Raw genomic sequence first — 15,288 nt, forward strand, 5'->3', positions numbered from 1 at the left:
TTTTGCTTCCGTAAAAGAAGGGTTGGTGGAATTGGGGGGGTGGGGGGAGAGGTTGAAGAACTGCAAAGATTTAGTGCACCTTAAAACAAAAGGACATCTAACCTGCCCTTAAATCTCACTCCAAGACAGAAAAGAGCTATGGCATCTCCTACACTCACAACTACTCCAAACACACCCAGACGCATGCAAAACGTGTCCCGCTACCCCTCGGCTGCGGAAAACCCCTCCCGGGCAGCGGCACTGGGCTCCGGCTCAGCACCCCGGCACTGCCAGCTCCCGCTCCACTCCCAGGCCCTCCTGCCCAGTCCCAGCGGGCAGGGCGAGGGGTCGATTATTGATCCGAAATGCATAGGTATAGACACCGCGGGGACACCCGTGCCCCGGCGGGAAGGGTCACCGCAGGAGCCCTCCGCATCCGGCAGGCACGGTCTCCACTTCTACCTCCGGTTGGGTGGAAAGCAGCATTTGCCACAGGCACGGTTCCATCGCACTCGTGCTCCTTGCATTGCCCTGCAAGGAAAGACGAGTCATTTAGACCAGACAGCCTCTTTGCCAGCTGCAAGCCCCTAGAAGTACTCGATTCCGCTTCCTGGGAAATCCTCCAGCTCAGCGATCCCTCTTCCGCGCCCCTGTGCCAGCCAGGCTCTTTCTGACTAAGGAGGAGCCACGTTTCCAACCACAGCTACAAAGGCAGGAGAACCCAAGAGATCTGCTTTGGCTCAGAAACCCCGTTCGTTTGCAGCAGGCTGGCAGCACCCAGGTCCTCACGCGCGCGCCCCGGCGCTGCTCTACTTGGGAGGTATCACGACTATAGGCTGGCCTCGCTTGGGTCTCCACATGAGGACTTGGGCATCGTTGGCGTTGGGTTTCACTAGTGCGTTTGGTGGGATGGGCTCCATCCTGCTGAGGATCCGGGGCTGCTCCTGCTGAGTCCTTCCCACCAGCCGTGCCCGCTGCCCCAGCAGCTGCATGGGATCAACCTCAATGTCCACTCGCATCCTCCACTTTATAGTCTGCAAGATGATCTTTTCCTTGGTGGTGGTGTTCATGGCCACCAGCCACGTGGTAAAGCTCTGGTCCCTTTTAATCCTGGTCAGCAGCGGCACGTTACTGTTGCTCACCGGGACAGCCCATGTCACACTGGGGTAGAAATTGTCATTCATGCTCACCGAGAACCTGGAGATCTTGTTAGTGGGCCCAACCAGGGTCACAGTTTCTGTGGTGTTTCCGTACCAGGGGTAGCTCACGCCATCCGAATCACTGATGGCTTTTACTCTTCCTTCTCGCAGGTCGGGCAGCTCCCAGCTTGACCTAGTGAACGAGAAGAAAAAGGCCAGGTTAGCAGGGGAATGGCAGCAACAGCGCCCAGCGAGGGATGGGGAGGCAAGCAGCATGGGGACCCCCTCCCCACCTGCAGCAAGCTCTCAAGGGCCTCCTTCAAGAACAAATTCGGCTTCAGTTCCTTCGCAGCCAGCTGAAGCCTTTGCTTTGCCAGCACAACACTATTTTAATTAACCCGCAATCAAACCAATAGGGCCAAAACTCATTGCTGCCTCTCTCTGGGGTCACTCTCTTCTTAATCAGCTCCTGCGCTGGAGGAAAACAGCCTTCCCCATCCACCAGCTGCAGCACCGCAACCATGGCACTGGCCAAGCCTGTCAGCAGCCCCCTCCTGCGATAAAAGTCTGCGATTTTTATGCCTCTAAATACACACGCCTGCACAGAGGCACATACAATAATTAAATACCACAATTATGCCTGCCGCTGGTGCGATGAAATCCCTGCAATATGGCTGGGGGGGAAATTCCAGCCCAAATCTTGGCTGCCAACCACGTTAGCAACACCACACGGCTACGGCAAGGGAGACGATCGCCACATGGCAATTACGAGCGGGGAGCTCTGGTGAAACCTCCTGCTGAGTCCGAGCTCTGGCTTCAAATGCATCTGGGCTCTGAAGCTGCCTGGGAGGGGCAGGGGCCGCCATCCCCCCGACAAGTGACGACCTCCGCTCGCTCCAACGTCCCCAAGCGCTCCAGTGCCACGTGCAAACAAACCTGCCGTGACGCAAGGACGCGGGCAGGCAGCACGAGGACCCGCTGCTCCCCCGGTGCCCGCGCACACCGCCCTGCCTGCCGCCCTGTTGCCGGCACCCCCAGGCACCGGCAGCGGGAGCCCACTGGCGAGCTGCAGAACGGACCCCTCCGGCCATCTCCAGCCCCCTCTTGCACCACCCCTTTCAAACGGCAGAAGACACAGCGACAGAGCCAACAGCTTTGCCCCTCGGCGTCCCCCTGAGTCACCCGCACACTCGGCCTTGGGAAAAGTTGGCTTCCAGCAGCCATTTCTGCCGAGCACTGCAAAGCTGCCCCCTCGGCTTGTGTTAAAAGGGGGAAACCCCCCAGCACCACCCGTGCTCATGACCTGGCCGCAGAAGAAAGGCTACTCGGCGGGGGACGGTGGCCACAAAGCCCTCGAAGGAGCGAGCCTCAGGCCAGCCGGCTGGTGCGGGAACCGGCCGTAGGACGAGAGCAGCAGGCGCTGCCCGGGCCGGGGCACTGCGGGGTCAGGTCGGAAGGGGGCTGGGACGGTGCCGGGAGCCAGCGCTGGGGTGAAGGTGACGCCTGTGGGTGCAGACATGGGGTGGGGGGTGCAACACCCGGTGCCCGGGGGTGCAGCGCCCGGGAGGCGGCGAGCCAGGCGGACGCCCACACTGGGTGCCGGGGTGCCCGTGCCGTACCCAGCCCGGCGCCCACCGCAGGGCCTCCGCGCCCCCGTCCCCGCTCCCCGCCCCAGTGCAGCCGGGGTGCCGTGCCCGGTGCCGGGTCCCGTTCCCCCATGCCACACCCCGGCGCAGGTGCCGGGGTGCCGGTGGCGGTGCCGGTGCTCACACGCCGAGGTCGCTGTAGGTGTTGTAGAACTCCATGTGGTTGCAGGCCTGGATCCAGCCCACCACCCAGGTGTGCCGCCGGGCGATGGGCGGCATGAGGACGCGGGCCGAGGCGCGGAAGTAGGGCGTGCGGTACCGCAGCACCACCGGCGAGCTCTCCTCGATGGCGGTGGCCGCCGGCTCGATGGTGGCCGACACGTCCGACACCACGATCTGCTCCCGACGCACCCGCGCCTTGCAGGCCACGCTCTGCAGGCACCCCATCGCCGCCGCCGAGCCGTCGTCACCCGCCGCCGCCGAGCCGCGGGGCCGGGGGGGCGGCCCGTCCCCCCGCCGCCGCCGCCGCCGCCGCCCGCCCGCCGCGCATCGCCGCCCGCGCACCGGCGCCCGCACCGGCGCCGGCAGGGCGAAGGCGCCGCCGCCGCGCCTCTTGCGGCCCTCGCCGGCTGCCGTATGCCGGCCGGGGCGGGCACGTGCGCGGGGGGAGGCGGGGCGCGCCCACGGATCCCCGCCCCGGGGCGCGGCGGGAGGGAGGGTGGGAGGGGGGACCTCCCCTCCGCCAGGGGGCGCCGCAGCCCCGCCCCGCGGCGTCGTGGCTCCACGGCAACCGGCTGCGTCACGGGGGGGCGGCGGAAGAGGAAGCGGGGCCGCGCCGGGGCCGCCTGGTACCAGGGGAGCCGGGGTGCGGGGGGGAGCGCGGGCGCCGAACACCCGGGGGTGCCCTTGAGGGGGTCCCGGGCACACACCGGGAGGGGGGAACTGGGCCCCGGCGGTGCGGTAGCGGGAGGCCGGGGTGCCGGGCAGGGTGCGGGGGCAGGCCCGGGGCTTGCAGGCAGCGGGGCCCGTAGCAGGTTGCGGGGAGGGGGGAGAAGCAGGCCCGGGCAGGGGGTGACGTGCAGGCTCCTGGGCGGCTCGCCCGGGTCCCGTTGCCAGAGCAGGCCTGGCAGCCGGTGACCGGCCCCCACCTCTCCCAGGCCACCTCCCCTCGCCATGCCGAGCCCCCGGAGCAGCCGTGAGCGACGCGCCGGCAGCAGCAGCCGCCTGGAGTTCCTGTCCCTGGTGAGCCAGCGCAGCCCCGGCACCCCGGACAGCCCGTCACGCCGCAAGGAGTCGGGCAGCTCCGCGGCGGCCCCGCTGCCCGAGGAGGACTGCATGAAGCTGAACCCCTCCTTCCTGGGCATCGCCCTCAGCTCCCTGCTCGCCATCGACCTCTGGGCCTCCAAGCGCCTGGGCGTCTGCGCTGGAGAGGGCTCGGCCTGGGGCAGCGCACGCCCCCTGATGAAGGTCATCGAGATTTCGGGGCACGGCATCCCCTGGGTGCTCGGCACCTTCTACGGGCTCTGCCAGAGCGACAGCTCAGCGGCCAGGGAGGTGCTGCTCAACCTGCTCTTTGGTGAGGCTGGGGGCTCACCGAAAGGCTCTGCAGGCAGGGGCTGGCTGGAGCCGAGGGGGGAGGATGGGACCTGAAGGATGGGGCAGAGCCGAGTAAACCTCAGCCTCCTCCAGCCCCGAGGGAGGCAGCTGATTTTGAGTAACTGGTGCAGGCTTATCTGGGGTGTCTGGTACCAGAGCGAGTAACCCTGCAGCTGCAGGGCACGGTGGTGTGGGTATGGCTCATCTGTCACAGCTCCAACCACACCCTGTGAAACTCCTGACAGCTAAACTGCTCCTGTAGTTGCACAAAACTTTCAGGGAGCTGAACTCTCTTTTAGTCCCTCAGCTTCTCAGAACAGCACATTCCAGGTGCAGCTGCCTAGTGTTGAGACACCAGCCCGTTCCCTGAAAAGCTGCTCTGGCACACAGACGTCCGCACCCTTGGGCTCCCTGCAGGCGGTACCTGTATGGATTGATCTGTATCAGCCAGTGAGGAAACTTAGTGTAAAGCATGCATTTTAATCTTGTGTCATGTAATATGCCCTCCCCGCCAGCTTCCTGTCCTATTAGGTATGCTTAGATTCTTCATTTTTGCTCATTTAGAAACTGTAGTAGCTCCAGAGCAACAGACCTTTTCAGGTTCCTAGTTCTTACTCTCTTATCAAGTTGCAAATAATTGGTATCTCACACTTATCATTTGAATTGAAATTTGCTTGGTGGGAAACATATGGGTTTGTGCATCTTTTTCATCTAGCAGCACACGGTTAAATTACACTCCCACAGCAGAGCTGTGGGAAGGGACCTGGAGGCCTCCAACATAACCTCTGCTCTGAGGAGGTCTGTCTCAGCACCAGGGCCTTGTCCAGCCCTCAACGCTCTGGGCCAGAGCCACCCACCTCTCTGGGGCCCTGTCCCAGGGTTGCAGCATCCACGTGGGGAAGGAGCGTTCCCTAATGTCCAAGTTGAATCTCCCAAACCATAGGTAAAAAGAGAAAAGGCAGTTGAACTCTGTTTACGTGTGGGGGAAAAAAAAATTTGTTCTTAAATGATGAAGCAAAGGGAATGAACTGAAGGGACCGAAAGATTTGGTGTCCAGAAACAAGCCTTAGGACAAGCAGAAGTCTGTCTCTCACAAGACTTCCTTGGAAGAAGTAGCCCTGGCTGCGAACGCTGCACCAGCCGAGCCAACAGGGATGGAGAAAGCACCCTCTGCCCTACATGAGAAGTTGCTCTTGCCAAATACTGGCTGAACACTTCTCACAGGTGCTTCGCCTCTGACTTCTACCGCAACAGCCTTTGGCTCCCTGGCAGCAAGCCACCGTTATTTAAATCATCTTTTATTCACGTCTTGAAAACTAGAGCGTGGTTAACTTTCTGGCGTTAATCCCCCAGCAGCAGGGAGGAGCCAGACCACAGGAGCCCTGGCACCACACAGGCTCAGAGCCCCTCACACCGAGCTGTGGCCGAGTGGTTGAAGTGGGTTGATCATTCACTTGGGTCAGTTTGACCCCCAGCCACGAGGTTAGGCAAAGCAATGCTGAGTCAGCACAGGCTGTCAGGAAGGGAGTTGCAGGGAATATTAACCCCCTCTGCTGCCTTCAGATTAAGGGTCAGTTTGAGCCCCGAGTCATGGCGAGATCAGATTTTACACAGAAAGAAAAGCCCTTGGGTGCAAGCCGGGCAGAGCCCTGTTGTTGGCTGTGGCAGGCAGAGCGTCTGGCGTTGCACGAGGGCTGTGTGCAGCAAGAGCAGAGATTGAAGATGTGCTCATGCTGGAGACGGCCAAGTGCTGGATGAGTGCCATGCAATCCCTACCTGGGTATTGTAGCCATGGGAAATACTGCCTTCTCTTAGCAGGTTTTGGTAGCCAAGTGCTTTCTTCTTAGCTAATGGCTTTGCTTTGATTCTTGCATTGTTTTCCATGGAGGGGAAAAAAAAAACCCCAAAAACCCAAAAAAACCCAAACCCCAAACCTTGCTTACTCACTGTTGCTGTCTCCTAGCATTGCTGCTGGATCTTGTGCTGGTGGCAGTGGTGAAAGGGCTCATCAAGCGGCCACGGCCCACCCACAACAAGATGGACATGTTCGTCACCATCTCAGTGGACAAGTACTCCTTTCCGTCGGGCCACGCCACCAGAGCTGCCCTGGTCTGCCGCTTCATCCTGCGCCACTTGGTGCTCGCCGTCCCGCTGCGGGTCCTGGTGGTGCTCTGGGCTCTCATCGTCAGCGTTTCAAGGGTCATGCTGGGCAGGCACAACATGACGGACGTGCTCTTTGGTTTGCTGCTGGGCTACGCGCTGTACAGCGTGGTGGAGTACTGCTGGCTGTCCCCGCTCAGCGCGCCTGCCCTCTTTGCGCTCTGGAGCCGTTGATGGCTGGGTCCGTCCTAAAGGAGAGGGCGTGCACCTGGTTTTCTAAGCGCACACAGAGAGGGGATGCTGGGACTTGAACTCATCCTAGACCCCATCTATCCAGCCAAGACTTCAACACTAGCGGTGCTGCAGGGTCGTGGGCCTGCACTTGGACGTTTGGTGCTGTCTTGCCCTCCCGATGGGCTGTCAGCCAGGGTGCGCACTGGCCAAGCAGCTGCACTGACTGTTCTCCTGTGAAAAACCAGTCCCTGCAGAGCCTGGGGAGGGCTCGGCACATTCATCTGGCAGCTCACTGCTGATACTGTGAATCTGCATGCTCTTGCTGGGCACCTGCTGCATTAGCCCATGGTGCATGTGGTAGCTGCGGCTTTACAGATTTGTCTGCAATCGCCTGTGTCTCTGTATGCTGTAAATACACTGATCGCATTGCTGTTGTGAGCCTGCCCTGCACAGCCTGCTCCATAATGTCTGCCTGGAGGGGACTCACTGGGGTCTGCCCTCAGCTTTATAAAGAGCTCTGCCTTCCTAAGCAATGCGTCTCTTCCCTATTGCTCTCAATCAAGTACTGCACTGAGGCCAGATCTTAAGCAATGAGGACACAGGCACCTGGCTCCCAGTGCCATGGGGAAAGGATGGTGTGGCCGAGGGTTTGGTCCATCCATGCCATCTTGAAGACAGTGGGTAACGGGGGAGGCAGCTCCCAGCAGCAGCCTGCTCCTGAAGCCCTTGTGCAGAGCTTCACAGCTCCTTTTCCCCTCCACAGGATTTTCAGTCTCCCACGGGGTACAGCACATTCACAGCAATTCCTGTTTGTCAGCATGTTACCAATGCTGCTGACAGCGTACTGCAGAGTGAGCCCCTTCCCCATAGCCCAGCAGCCAGCAATACACCCTCGCCCAGGCTGCTGGGCAGCCACAGGAGCTGAGCCTTACCTGCACCTCCTGCAGCAAGAGGCCCTGGCTCTGCCAACCACCGCCACAGCTCCCCGTGCTCCGGGCAGGCTGGCTCTCCTACCCTGGCAGCCTGTTTTTCATAGAGGACTGCTTGTCCTTGGCAGGAGGGGACCGTGAGGAGCCTCTGTAACAAGCCGGGGCTGGGGCTGAGACTGAGCCAGAAAAGCAGAGAACCCACATCAACAGGGACCACAGCCAGGCAGGGAATGAGGGCTCTGGACTGAGCTTAAATGGTGCTCCTGGCATGTGGGTGGGGGTGATTGGGCCCAGGTGAGGCTCCTCATGGCCCGTAAGGTCTATTAGTGCACTCAGGCCCTGGAAAGCACAGCTTAAGTTGTATTAAAACCAGGCAATGTTTAAGTGTGCTGTTCCTCTGGGTGAAGTGTATGGGAGCAGCCTGAGGGCCGGTGGTACAAGCATTCCATCTCTGTCTGTCGCCCACCGTCAGTTATACAAGGGCTGAAATGAAAGCGCTTGACGTGACAAGGTTCCCTGTTGCGGTTTAACCCCAGTCAGCAGCCAAGCACCACGCAGCCGCCCCCTCACTCCCCCCCGCCGGCCCCACTCCCAGTGGGATGGGGAGGAGAATCGGGAAAGAAGGTAGAACTCGTGGGTTGAGATAAGAACAGTTTAATAACTAAAGTAAAATATAATACTAACAATAATAATAATGAAATATAATAATAATAATAATAATAATAGTAATGAAAAGGAATATAACAAAAACAAGAAGAGGGGGGAGAAAAAAGAAAGGGGAAAACAACCAGTGACGCACAATGCAATTGCTCACCACCCGCTGACCGACACCCAAGCAGCGATTCGCCCCTCCCGGCCAACTCCCCCCTGTTTATATACTGGGCATGATGTTCCATGGTATGGAATATCCCTTTGGCTAGTTCAGGTCAGCTGCCCCGGCTCTGCTCCCTCCCAGCTTCTTGTGCACCTGCTTGCTGGCAGAGCATGGGAAACTGAAAAGTCCTTGGCTTAAGATAAGCGCTACTTAGCAACAACTAAAACATCAGTGTGTTATCAACATTATTCTCACACTAAATCCAAAACACAGCACTGTACCAGCTACTAAGAAGAGAGTTAACTCTGTCCCAGCCGAAACCAGGACATTCCCCCAGAGCTGAGCCCTGACCCACCGGCACGGTGAGCCGGTGAAGCTACCAGCTGTGGGTTTGCACTCCAGTGACCAAAATAAAAATCCCCTGGGTTGCACCGCATGCCTGGCAGCCAGCTGGACCAGTCCGGCATGTGCATGGCAGCACCCAGCCACCCTGGCCAGCCCTTCCACCCCAAGGCACAGACAAGCTCTTGCGGTGGCTGCGGGATCACGGGCAGGCGGCACGCTCCAGTGTGGTCAGTGTTTGGAGTGATCAGGGCTTGTTGAGCTGTGCCAAAACATCTTAGCTCTACTTTTTTCCAAACACGGGGTGTTTTCTGTCCAAGCAGTTCTTACAGCCGTTGGGGTCTTCCTCTCCAGGCCACAGAGGAGTACGGCAGCAACTCTGTGCATCTGTGGCTTGTTCCCACATGCATGTGCGTGCCAAAAGTTGCTCCTAACTCATTTGCAGGACCCTCCACGAGCTGCTTGGTGGCCTTTGCCAGTGCACAGCCCCGCTGGGTCACGGGCTGCCCTGCCGCTCTCTCACCTCTGCTCTGCTTCTCCACACCTCTGCCTGCAAGACCTTTGGTCTCCTCTTGTGCTTGTCACTTGTCACTGCTCCTCCGAGCACGGGTGCCAGCCCGCTGATAGGAAGGAGGAGACAGGTGCTTTCTGCTCGGCTTGTCCCACAGCACCTCTGCCCGCTGCGGAAGCCCTGAGCAGACATGTCTGCATGCACTGCCCACCACACGGTACATCCTGGGTGCTTGCCAGGCATGGGGGACCATGGCTTTCCCGCGGACATCAACAAGCCGGTCATGACCGAAATGCCATGGCTTGACCCTGGTGCACTTCCACGGTCCCCTGTGCCTGATGGCGCTGGGCCATGAGCCCAAGCACAGTGGAGACAAAGTCCAGGGCTGTGCAGCCTCTTGTAGCTGCCCCGGGAGAAGGGCAAATTCGAAGGCAACCTGCACAGAGGTTTCATAGCACCGCGGCGGGGTTGAGAGCTGGGAGAAGTCCCCTGTACCTGTCACCCTTGGGCAGTCCACGCAGAGCTTGCAAAAGAGCCAGAAGCCAGCTGAGAGCGGAGCAGGGAGGGTAGCACTGCCAGTGCTGCCTCCTCGCTGTCCCCGTGCCGATCCCCCCGTCTGGTAAGAGATGATTTCAATGCTTTTTGACAGGCAGGCATGGAGTGTGGGTTGGCAGCTCGGCGGCTCTGCCCCGGGCAGAGATCAGCCCTTGCCAACAGCGAGGGAGAGAAAGAGCTTTATTATTACACTTACTGCAAACATACTATGAGTTTTAGAAGGTTAAAACCATTTCAGCTGCAGAGCTTGGCCCCTCCACAGCCGTGTGCCTTGCTCAGCTCTGGGACAAAGCTCCCCGGACACAGAGGAGCAAATTTCCCCTGCAGCCCCCAGGGGCTGTCCGGCTGCGAGTGTGCTGGGAGCCAGCGGTGTGCTCCCAAGCCACCTGGTCTGTGTCTCCTGCTGCCAGCGAGAGCCTTTTCCTAACCGGTCCCACCACCCTGGCACCAGCAACACCCTGGCAGCACGGTGCTCCTCACACCAGGGTCCCGCTGGCCCCAGAACTCAGACAGCCCAGGAGCGAGCTGCGGCTATGGGTACACTGTGCCGACATGCCCAGCCCTGGGCATGGGGGACGAGGGCGATGCAGTGCCGGGTGCCACCGGAGCAGCCAGAGCCACATGTGGCCCCGGGTACCAGCATCAACAGGACTGGGCTGATCCTGATAATCCCACAGGTAAAAGTTCAGGGCAGCATTTGTTTACACAGCGTGCACGCCACGGGGACTGGCTGCGTCTCTGCCTCTCCTGCAGCCCCGTGTCCCTACAGCGTCCCCACAAAAGGGTTCGTGGCAAGGTGCCTGGGACGGCTCCTCACCCCACTGTCCGAGGCTGTGGTGAGAGCTGCTGCCAGAAAAGCCAAGCAGGCAGCCCGGAGCCAGCTGGGTGCTGGCTTCCTCTCCCGAGCTGTGTGGGAGGAGTGACGGAAGGGGAAGCCCTGCTCACTGCTGCTGCGCACCACAAAGCCAGGCTGCTATCCGACATCATAAGTTTGGGCAACCCGGCAGAGACCCTTGTGCAGCTCCCCGCCTGCCGCCGGCCTTCCCTGGGCTGCCGCTCCCACGGCCACAGGTCGGTTGAGGGCGTCCCTGCGGGCTGCCGGCACGCAGCAGGCGCCGGGGCGGCACGACAGGCATCTCCCTGGGGAAGGGAGAGGGCAAAGGGCAGGCAGAGGGGCTGTCGCCCACCTGGGAGGGAGCCATCGGTCCCCGCGGCAAGGCACGGCACTCCGGTGTGCCTCCATTGCTGGGACTTGGCGTGGGCAGGGAGATTTCAAGGCTCCCTGGCACTCAGTAGCATTTCTCCCCGTGGTGTCCAGAGGCAACACCGCGACGGTACAAAACCCCAGCACTGGCCAGGTCCCTGCTGGATGTGGGGATAGCAGTTGCCTTGCAGCCCCAGACAAACTTTTAGGGGGCTGCCTCTCAGCTTGAGACCTCTTTGGTGCACAGGGCCAAAATTTTGCACAGCTGCACCCTGCTCGCCCCTCAGCCCTGCTCTCTGGCACTGTCCCCAGGCAGAGACCCGGTGGTGGAGGGCAACATGGCGAAGAGGGTGGCCATCATCGGAGGGGGCAGCAGTGGGCTGTGCGCCATCAAAGCCTGCCTGCAAGAGGGGCTGGAGCCCATCTGCTTCGAGAGGACTGGGGACATTGGAGGGCTCTGGAGGTTTGAGGTAAATCCTGCGGGCCACATGTCCTGCTGGGGGTCAGCACTGTGGCAGCCAGGGATCAGGGGCGGCTGGTGGGGTGGCACATAGCCAGCCACGGCAGGGTCCTGGGGGCGAGGCTGAGGGCAGGGGCTCCACACAAAGGGCCACATCAGCCCCGGCCATCCCTCCCCATCGCTGCCTCCGGCCAGCACCAAGCCGTGCCCCGCTCCCCCAGGAGCGCCCCGAGGAGGGCCGCGCCAGCATCTACCGCTCCGTCATCATCAACACCTCCAAGGAGATGATGTGCTTCAGTGACTTCCCCATCCCCGAGGACTTCCCCAACTACATGCACAACTCCAAGATCATGGAGTACTTCCGCATGTACGCCCAGCACTTCGACCTGCTCCGCCACGTCCGCTTCAGGGTGAGAGCCGGGGGGGACTGGGGGGGCGGCAGCGGGGCCGGGGGCACAGGGTGCCTGATGCCCGCTGCCTCCTGCGCCCAGACCAGCGTGTGCCGCGTGTCCAAGCGCCCCGACTTCGCCACCACGGGCCAGTGGGAGGTGGTGACCGAGAGCGAGGGGAAGCAGGAGGCGGCCAGCTTTGACGCCGTGCTGGTGTGCACTGGGCACCACACCGAGGCATACCTCCCGCTGAGCACCTTCCCAGGTACCGCCCCACACCCCAGCACAAGGAGAGACCCCAGAAAGCTCAGCCACGGCAGTCCCTATTCTCCCTGCTGCTTTTCCTCCCCGCCCCAGCATTTCCCTGCCTTGCTTCGGCTCCAGGAGCGCTCCCACACTCCCCAGGAGGGGTCTGGTGGGGCCAGGGAGCATCCCCACTTCAGTTTTTGGGGAGGTGACCCTCCAGCCCAGCACCAGGAAGCCAAGCATCCCTCCTCCCTGCCCACAGGAATCGAGAAGTTCAAGGGCCGCTACCTCCACAGCCGAGAATACAAGGACGCTCGGGATTTCACGGACAAGAGGGTCATTGTCATCGGGATCGGGAATTCGGGGTCAGACTTGGCCGTGGAGATCAGTCAAACGGCCACGCAGGTGAGCAGCAGGTGTGGGGTCTTGGTGGGCAGGGCAGCCCCCCGTGGGACACTGCCGGCTCCACGAGGACACCAGGACCAAGGCGCTGGCACAGCTGCTGCTCCGTCCCAGCACTTGTTGTGTTTGGCAGTGCCGGCACCCGCCAATCCCAGCTGCCAGGCAGTGGTGGCAGTCGAGACTCGATCCCGTACTGATACCCCAATTTCCATCCCCGAGCCCCGGGCTGGGGCTGCCCCTGCAGCTCTTCCCTACCTCTCCCTGCTAGGCACCGACCGCCAGCTCTCTCTGCCCTCTGGGTCTTCGCCCAGCGCTTGGGCAGCATGAAGAGGAGCGATCCTGGGGCAAGGACGTGTCCCCCCTCAGGGCAGACCCCCAGGACCTTCACAGCCTTCAGGAGGTAATGCTTACTTCCTTGCCCAGGTCTTCCTCAGCACCCGCCGGGGTGCATGGATCCTCAACCGTGTTGGAGATCAGGGCTACCCCATCGACATTGTCTTCACCACCCGCATGAAGACGTACCTGAAGAAGCTGCTGAGCCTCTCAATGGTGAATGACTTCATGGAGAAGCAGCTGAACGCCAGGTTCGACCACTCACACTACGGCCTGAAGCCAAAGCACAGGTGCCAGCAAATGCTCCCCCTGCCCAGGAAGGACCCTCCGCCTCCCTCCGTGTCCAGCCCTGCTCAGCCATTTCCATGCTCCCTGTGCCCAGGCCGGGGCCAAGGCACCAGCCCTGGAAACCCAGTTAATGGCTGTGTTGTGCCCAGGAAACGCTCCAGGGAGCCACCACTGCCCCTTCCAGGGACCCTTGGTGGCACCAGTGCAGTGGCAGCTGCCGAGCATCCCTGGGGGACCAGCCCCACTGGCGATGAGCATCCCTGGGCCTGAGCATCCCTGGGGATGAGCATCCCCAGAGCAGGGAGCAGTGGCTGGAGCAGGACACGGAGCAGAGCCCACCCCAGCACCCTGATGGCTCTTTGTACCTTCCAGGATCTTTGACCAGCACCCCACCGTCAATGACGACCTGCCCAACCGCATCATTTCGGGCAGGGTGCTGGTGAAGCCGAACGTCCAGGAGTTCACAGAGACGTCTGCCATCTTTGAGGACGGCACCAGGGAAGACATTGACGCCGTGGTCTTCGCCACGGGATACAGCTTCTCCTTCCCCTTCCTTGAAGGCTGCGTGAAGGTGGTGGAGAACCAGATCCCCCTCTACAAATTCATGTTCCCCCCTGACCTGGAGAAGCCGACGCTGGCTTTCATCGGCCTCGTCCAGCCTCTGGGTGCCATCATGCCCATCTCCGAGCTCCAGTGTCGCTGGGCCACCCGTGTCTTCAAGGGTAAGCGAGGCAAACCTCCCCTGTGGCTGCAGCCCGAGCCTGCACCCCTGGAGCCAGGGCAAATGGTGCCCAGCCATGTTTGGGAGGCAGCAGCCGGCTGTGCCATCCTGGCTGCAGGCGATGGCATGGCCGCCTTGCAGCTGTCATGGTGAGCTGGGCTTTTGCCTGAGCGGCACAGGCACATCCGGACCCTGAGCCCCATGGGCTGCTCCTTCTCATCCCGAGGAGCTTGGACATGCCTTGGGTGCCAGACCGCCTGCCACGGTGGTGCCGGCAGGGGCACAGCACCCAGGCAACGGCAGCACCACAGTGGGCACTGTTGCCGGCGGGGTGCAGCACCTCCATGCTGTGGCTCATCCTCCCTAGGGCTGAACAAGCTGCCCCCACGGCACGACATGGAGGCTGACATCAAGCAGAAGAGAGAAGCAATGGCAAAGCGGTAAGACCCCCTTGGGAACAGGGAGGGGGCCGGTTTGGGCATGGCTGCTCGTGGGCACCCGTTCTGTCCTGTGCCTGCATCCTGGCACATTTGGCAGCGCCAACAGACGGCAGGGATGCGCTCGGCCGCACTACCCCCACCCCACTGATCCTTCCCAATGGCGGTCCGTCCAATACCGCCTTGCCGGCGCGTGGGGCATCTGCCGGCTCTGCCGTCAGCACCCGCCTGCCCTCCCTGCCCACAGGTACGTGAAGAGCCGGCGGCACACCGTCCAGGTGGATTACATCCCCTACATGGACGAGCTTGCCTGCCAAGTGGGAGTCAAGCCCAACCTGTTCTCCCTCTTCCTCACCGACCCCAAGCTGGCACTGGAGGTGGCCTTCGGGCCCTGCACGCCGTACCAGTACCGGCTGCAGGGCCCGGGCGCGTGGGCGAGCGCCAGGGAGGCCATCCTCACCCAGTGGCAGCGCATCATCAAGCCCCTGCAGACACGGCACTTGGAGGAGGAAGCATCGGCCCCTGCTGTGCCCCTCTTCTTCAAGCTGGTCGGGGCCGTGGCCGTCCTCGCCATCATTTTTGCTTACTTGTAGGTGCCCTACAAGTGCGGGGAGGGAGGCTTTCTGATGTGCTGGGGGGCTGACCGGCCACCCCCTGCCCTGCAGCAGCCTGTGCACCCCAGTGCTGGCAGGAGCCCTCCTCCTGCCTGGCACAGCCCCGCTGCGGCCACACTGCAAGCTTAGCGTGCACGGAGCCTCGCTGGCTGCTGAAATAATGCCTCCATGCCTGGTCTGCACCTCCTTCTGGGGAGCTGCCACCAGGGACGGACAAGGAAACCTGCTCACACACAGGATAAAATCCAGTCCCCCTCAGGCAGCGCTTTTGACCCAGCGGGGACGTACCAGCTTTCCTGTCGCCTATAACCCGACTGAGCCACCACTGGCACACTCACATGAGAGCTAAGTAGCAAAGGCACAGCAGACTTCCTAACTGGATAAAAGCATGTTAAACAGAGCCAGGTGT

General features: G+C 61.3%; 3 protein-coding genes and 1 long non-coding RNA gene across 4 annotated transcripts; 2 read left to right on the forward strand and 2 right to left on the reverse strand.

Annotated features, from left to right (window-relative positions):
- Positions 1 to 788: 788 nt before the first annotated feature.
- On the reverse strand, positions 789 to 3,151 carry FAM78B (family with sequence similarity 78 member B). Its single transcript, XM_050901345.1, has 2 exons — positions 2,889 to 3,151; positions 789 to 1,311 (listed from the first exon to the last, which is right to left on the reverse strand). The coding sequence occupies exons 1-2, from the start codon at positions 3,149 to 3,151 to the stop codon at positions 789 to 791; spliced, it is 786 nt and encodes a 261-aa protein (XP_050757302.1).
- Positions 3,152 to 3,877: 726 nt separating this feature from the next.
- On the forward strand, positions 3,878 to 7,155 carry PLPP6 (phospholipid phosphatase 6). Its single transcript, XM_050901346.1, has 2 exons — positions 3,878 to 4,280; positions 6,264 to 7,155. Exons 1-2 carry the CDS (start codon positions 3,878 to 3,880, stop codon positions 6,632 to 6,634), a joined length of 774 nt encoding a protein of 257 aa, XP_050757303.1. The 3' UTR covers positions 6,635 to 7,155.
- Positions 4,206 to 7,724, reverse strand: LOC127019347 (uncharacterized). Its single transcript, XR_007766897.1, has 3 exons — positions 7,567 to 7,724; positions 6,248 to 6,648; positions 4,206 to 4,724 (listed from the first exon to the last, which is right to left on the reverse strand). It is a non-coding gene; the product is annotated as an uncharacterized LOC127019347 (long non-coding RNA).
- A 3,101-nt stretch (positions 7,725 to 10,825) lies between these two features.
- On the forward strand, positions 10,826 to 15,255 carry LOC127018894 (flavin-containing monooxygenase 5-like). Its single transcript, XM_050900689.1, has 9 exons — positions 10,826 to 10,856; positions 11,302 to 11,459; positions 11,671 to 11,859; positions 11,941 to 12,103; positions 12,347 to 12,489; positions 12,910 to 13,109; positions 13,480 to 13,829; positions 14,196 to 14,268; positions 14,513 to 15,255. The coding sequence occupies exons 2-9, from the start codon at positions 11,328 to 11,330 to the stop codon at positions 14,856 to 14,858; spliced, it is 1,596 nt and encodes a 531-aa protein (XP_050756646.1). The 5' UTR covers positions 10,826 to 10,856; positions 11,302 to 11,327; the 3' UTR covers positions 14,859 to 15,255.
- Positions 15,256 to 15,288: the final 33 nt, after the last annotated feature.

This window comes from Gymnogyps californianus, chromosome 8 (assembly GCF_018139145.2).
Source record: "Gymnogyps californianus isolate 813 chromosome 8, ASM1813914v2, whole genome shotgun sequence".
Lineage (NCBI taxonomy): Eukaryota > Metazoa > Chordata > Aves > Accipitriformes > Cathartidae > Gymnogyps > Gymnogyps californianus.

Bases quoted from the DNA above. Each gene is read 5' to 3' on its own strand.
- FAM78B (XM_050901345.1), bottom strand. From the start codon at position 3,151: ATGGGGTGCCTGCAGAGCGTGGCCTGCAAGGCGCGGGTGCGTCGGGAG. The intron at 1,312-2,888 runs GTGAGCACCGGC...CTCGTTCACTAG, and splicing joins ACCTACAGCGACCTCGGCGT to GTCAAGCTGGGAGCTGCCCG.
- PLPP6 (XM_050901346.1), top strand. From the start codon at position 3,878: ATGCCGAGCCCCCGGAGCAGCCGTGAGCGACGCGCCGGCAGCAGCAGC. The intron at 4,281-6,263 runs GTGAGGCTGGGG...GCTGTCTCCTAG, and splicing joins GCTGCTCAACCTGCTCTTTG to CATTGCTGCTGGATCTTGTG.
- LOC127018894 (XM_050900689.1), top strand. From the start codon at position 11,328: ATGGCGAAGAGGGTGGCCATCATCGGAGGGGGCAGCAGTGGGCTGTGC. The intron at 11,460-11,670 runs GTAAATCCTGCG...CCGCTCCCCCAG, and splicing joins GAGGGCTCTGGAGGTTTGAG to GAGCGCCCCGAGGAGGGCCG. The intron at 11,860-11,940 runs GTGAGAGCCGGG...TCCTGCGCCCAG, and splicing joins TCCGCCACGTCCGCTTCAGG to ACCAGCGTGTGCCGCGTGTC.